Here is a 5,633-nt window from a genome sequence, read left to right on the forward strand (position 1 = left end):
GGTAAAGGACAGTGTGTGCTTTGACATTACGTTTATTTGTTTTTCTTTCCCCAAATAAATGCTTATAGGGGAGCAATTTGTGTAAGATACAGCTGTGGTGGCCTTTATTTATAGAAGCGATTGGTATTCATATATAGAAGTATAACGAACCCAGGCCCAGTCTCGTTGTACTACGCAGTCTAGCTTTGACCATAGCTACGTGGGACCAGGGTTACAATTAATCGTACTTTACTCCAAGGTTCCTGAAGCAAAATTACATCACCAGTGCAGCTCACATGCATTGTGTTTTTGCAGTGCAGTTTTTAGTCTAAACACAGGAGAAGTGCTCGACTATGGAAATGGGGTGGGAATTGTTCCAAAGTACGGGAGCTTCTTGAACACACATTAGCAGAGTCTCATTAGAATACTGCTCTACCTTGTGTGGGTCACTTCTGTTCCAGTTGTATATCAAACAAGCTTGATCATTTTGCCACCTCATGACCCGATCCTTTGAAGTCTTCTCAGTCCCTGCTGTGGCTTTCATGTCACGTCATAAACAGAACACCCTGCTCTGCTGCTTTGAGCACAATTGACAACAGCTCCTCCCTGAAGGCAGATAATGTAACTTCCTCTGGTGTTGGTAACTTAAACACAGATAACCAAACTCTATCATCAGAGTCGGACAGCAGCAGAAGAAATAGGACAGACAGTAAGTCAGTTCATGCTTACATTTGCTTTCATTCCTCAGGCTTCCTGTCTTTTTATTTTTAAAGCTTCACCTTCTTATATCATTCCAAATAGTTAACCCTATAATGCCCTCTGTATCATATTTGGTACATGAGTTTCTGAGACATATATCTCATCAAATTGTTTCAAAATGTTATGGACAAAACTTTGTTAACAGCAATGTTAAATAAAAGTTGCAAAACTCCCCCCAATGTCTCACATGCGATACAAAAAATATATAATTAAAAATATATCATACATAACACGATCTAGCAAAAACAAGTTTGTGGATTTTGTTATAAGGGTTAACCTCTTAAGCCCCAAGCCTACCTGATCTCCTGCTTTTGCCCCCGTATCAGGGGGCGTTGGGGCTTAAGAGGTTAATAAACATCTCAGTTCCAAAGAATAAGGATTTTCTGGCTTTTTTTTCAAGGGTTAAGACTTGATCGTTTTCTAATTTTCACGTCATTCTGAATGTATTGTAAACGGTGTCTTCTTACATTTCTGTTTGTCAGACTTTCCTTTAAGCATTTGACACAAAGATGGAATATACGACTGACTCGGATTATGACTACAGCGAATATACAGAAGCTGTACCATGCACCAGGGACAATGACAACAAACTGGGAGCGCTGCTGTCCATCCTTTACTACTTCATGTTTGCCTTCAGTGTCATTTGCAACGGGATAGTCCTCATCATCATCTGTCGGTAAGTTAGTCTAACAAAGCTGGATTATTTTGTTCTCTGCAGTGTTGGCATTAAATAAAAGATCTTGAATGAATTTCTACTGATTTAACTCTTGAGACTTGTGGCGGGTCGGTCACCCTCTCTCAACCTGCACAGACACCTGAGAACTGTCCACCCATCAGTGCAATGGGACGATAAAACACAGTCAGTTAATCAGTCAGTAATGAAGGTGCCAGCGTGTCTACTGCAACCGTTGCTGCTGCTTTTGCTGCAGTATCTACAGCATCATGCATATACCACCACAACCACCTAAACCAACCCAGAGCTCTATGAGACTCTGTGAGAACTCAGTGAATGAAGACCCGCCAATGATTGCACTTGATATCCAAGTGTTTTCAGTTGTGGATGATAAAGGATTCAGGAAGTTTATTCGTGCACTGAATTCTATTTTATATTGTTGTTGATAATAAATTAATTCAAGCAATAAAACAACTTATTGAGCGGCTCGGGAGCCGAAAGAGCCGGCTCTTTTTAGCGAGAGAGCCGGTTCTCTAAAACGAGCCGGAATTCCCATCCCTGCTGTGACTCACATTACTTTTAGGTGAAAATTTAAGCTGTAATTCCTAAGATGGTAATGCTGACTGATTTAGCAACACCTGTGGTCTAGTCTGGTAAAGTTCTCGACTGGGTTCTTCATAAGATGTACGAGGGTAACGAGTGGGGGACAGAAAAGCTTCTTACAGAAGACGTTACAGGTCTGTGAGAGCCAGAGATTTTCCTTGTTTGAGGTGACCAAATACTTATTTTCCACCCTGATTTACGAATAAATTCTTTATAAATCCTACCATGTGGATTCAAGGATATTTTTTTTAACATTCTGTCTCTCACAGTTGAAGTGTACCTCTGGTGCAAATTACTGACCTCTGTCATCATTTTAAGTGGGGGAACTTGCACAATCGGTAGCTGACTAAATACTTTTTTGCCCCACTGTATATAGATATGCACGGTTTGCAGTAACTCTACAGCTGGGCCTGTTTCATGATGTTACTGAGATACAGCTTAATGACTTGCACATATAAAATACAGTCTTCCAGTAGAGAATCTACACTGGCCTGAAAACATGTTTAGAATTGGTGAAAACGTGACACTGACAGCTAATTTTAAGCTAAAGCTTTGAACAAAACCACCTACTAAGATTACGTGCGTTATCTTTACCATGGTGAAGGTTCTGAGGTAAAAAGACAACAGTTTTCATGACTAGTGGTTTTTGCTGAGTCTAAACTCACTTTGTGTTACACCTCTCTTTCCAACTGATGCAACACGATAAAAGCCAGGTTTGTATGGCAGGCACTAGATGCAATACTTCTTACGCTGATGTGCTCAACATTCTGAAAAAGGGTAAAGCTGAACTCAAATGGCATGACCTTTTTCCATCGTAGAGTTCTGAGAAATCTACAAAGTTTTAATAGAACTAGTTTGCAGTAGACAGAGTTAATTGATTAACCATCCACCTCTGTAGTGTACCCCACCTCTTGTCATATGTCATCTGAGACGCGCTCCAGGTCCCTTGCTTTGTTTGTCACACCTGCGTTGAGTCAGTTAATCACTGACCCTTGTGTATGTTCATATGTGCAGCAGTATCCCCAGTCTTCAGATTGTCTCTGTACTCACACTTTCCAGTGCCTCCTACTGTTGCTTCTTTTTGATTTCCTGTTTATGACTGCAGCTTGTACTTGACTTCTGCTCTTTGACTCGTCTGCATCAAGTGTGTCATTACTTTGGTTTTTTAGGATTTTTGTATTGTTTTGTTGTTTTTAGTGCTTTGTTAATGCCACAAATGGCCTGCAGGTCTTCTTTGAGTATTAAACTCTGGATTTTTGTTCTGCGTTTAGCTTGAACTCTTCATTTCATCGCGATCAGTGAATTGTGGTACATGCTGAGATTTGATTTTCACCCAGGTGTCATCCACGTACTTGAACCAATGACTTGAGTCATTGGTTCAGTCATTGGTTCTTCATGTACAAGTTGGCCACAATGGGTGAAACTGGGGAATCCTTGGCACACCCATGTTTCTGCCTGAAGGTCATAAGTATCTTTGCTACTGACCGGTGACAATGTTTTTCTTGTGATACTCTTTCTGGTTTAGCAAAGCCGTGCATCTACTCTTGTCTGCCAGAAGGATGATAATGTTGTTATTGGTTTTCTAATATAATATAACAATACATTTTAAAAGCGCCAATGGCGGAGGAGCATGGCGAAAGAGTTTGAAATATTACTCTTTCTGGGTCACAAAATAAACTTTCAAGACATTTTCTTACTGAGGGTACATCTGTGGACTCTCTAACATGCTTGTCAGGGGCACAGCAGCAGAAGCTTAGAAGGTGCTGTCCTACCAAGAAGTCAATGTACTTTCCACTAATTGTATTTGTGCATTCCAAAATATTATTTTATAATTTAATATCTTTGCTCAGACTCCATGGTAATGATGACACCCAGAAATGCCACTGATTTTAAAGATGTGCTGATTTACTTCACTGAAGGTTCCACTGATCTCTGTTACCTGGAAAACACCTGAGGTTAGATTGTTTCATGATGACTGACCTGTGAATCTTTTTATGTTGACTGCTTTCTAGGTTTGATCAGCTGACCACTGTGACCAACATCTTGCTGCTGAACCTTGTGATGTCCTCCCTGATCTTCATGATCAGCCTTCCTTTCATGGCAGTCTACATGCAGCTCTCTAACTGGATCTTTGGCGAAGTTATGTGCAAGATTGTTAGTACTGTCTACTATCTGGGTTTTTACAGCTCTGTACTCTTTCTAGCCCTTCTGACCTTTGATCGGTACCTTGCAATTCTGTACCCGTTGAATGACTCACAAGTGAGAAATCGAAAGTATGCAGGAATCTCCTGCACTGTTGTGTGGCTAGTCAGTGGGTTAGCATGTATCAGACCAATGATTATCTATAGTAGTTTCTTTTCTAGTCTTGATAACAAAACTTTTTGTGAGGAGTACCCTCGAAACCTTACCTATGTCGATATGGACAAGCTGAGAAAATCTGGGTTTTACCTTCAGCTGAGTGTTTTCTTGATTTTCCCACTGATTGTTATTTTCTACTGCTACAGTAGGATTGCAATCACTGTTATGTCATCCAGGATTACAAGCAAATTCAAGACAGTCAGGCTCATCTTCATCATTGTGCTGTTGTTTTTCATGTGCTGGACTCCTTTCAACGTTGTACACTTGATGAACATTAACAATGAAGTTAAGAGTGAGTGTGAGGACAAACAGAAACTGGGTTATGCACTTCAAATTACTCGCACCATTGCCTACTTTTACTTTTGTATCAGTCCTGTATTCTATACTTTTGTTGGGAAGAAATTCCAGAACCACTTCAGGCATCTGCTGGTGAAACACTTCCCAAAGTTAAAGAGGCATATGTCTGTTAGTCAAAACAGCAGAAGCTACGTGAACACAAAAACGACACCAAATGATTATAGGGATATTTAGCGAACCAGCTTGCGGCCATACCACCCTGAGCACTCGTCTGATTTCGCAAGCTAAGCAAGGTTGGGCTTGGTTAGTGCTTGGATGGGAGACTGCCTGGGAATAACAGGTCAGCCCGGGCACCATGGCACGGTGGTTAGCACTGTTGCCGCACGGCAAGAAGATCCTGAGTTCAGTTCCACCAGTTCTCCCCGGGTACTCCCGCTTCCACCACAGTCCAGAGACATGCAATTAGTGGGGATAGGTTAATTGGAAGCACTAAATTGCCCATAGGTGTGAATGTGAGTGCAATTGGTTGTGTCCTGTCTCTGTGTTAGCCCTGTGACCTGTCCAGGGTGTACCCTGCCTCTCGCCCTACGACAGCTGGGATAGGCTCCAGCGCCCCCCATGACCCTGAAAAGGATAAGCAGAAGTGAATGGATGAACGAGCAAGTCATGGTTTTACAACCAACTGAAGGAAGGGATGAGTTCATCAAGAGTGAAACTTTCGGTTTCCAGGAACTAGCGTCTAGGACTCAAACTTCTATATCTTCATTATTCGAGCCAAAGTCCTTAAACCAAAAATCTAATTGCAGAAGATTTTTAAATTTTATTTCATGTAGCTCCTGGTGTACAAATTGTCTGCTGTCAACCACAAACCTAGTTTGCCACCAAGTTATGTAACAAATGATATTGTCCCTAAGGAAAATATTTGTTCTCTGTATATTCTGTACATAGCCTTATGAAAGATGGT

The 5,633-nt window shown here is 41.2% G+C and overlaps 1 protein-coding gene across 1 annotated transcript; it reads left to right on the top strand.

Annotated features, from left to right (window-relative positions):
• Positions 1-645: 645 nt before the first annotated feature.
• LOC146625007 (C-C chemokine receptor type 3-like) lies at positions 646-4,903 on the top strand. The gene is made up of 3 exons (XM_085361882.1): positions 646-688; positions 1,221-1,414; positions 4,027-4,903. The coding sequence occupies exons 2-3, from the start codon at positions 1,248-1,250 to the stop codon at positions 4,901-4,903; spliced, it is 1,044 nt and encodes a 347-aa protein (XP_085218008.1). The 5' UTR covers positions 646-688; positions 1,221-1,247.
• Positions 4,904-5,633: the final 730 nt, after the last annotated feature.

This window comes from Diplotaxodon limnothrissa, linkage group LG9 (assembly GCF_057381915.1).
Source record: "Diplotaxodon limnothrissa isolate DT_005_m linkage group LG9, D_limnothrissa_male_GT1.1, whole genome shotgun sequence".
In the NCBI taxonomy this organism is placed as follows: domain Eukaryota; kingdom Metazoa; phylum Chordata; class Actinopteri; order Cichliformes; family Cichlidae; genus Diplotaxodon; species Diplotaxodon limnothrissa.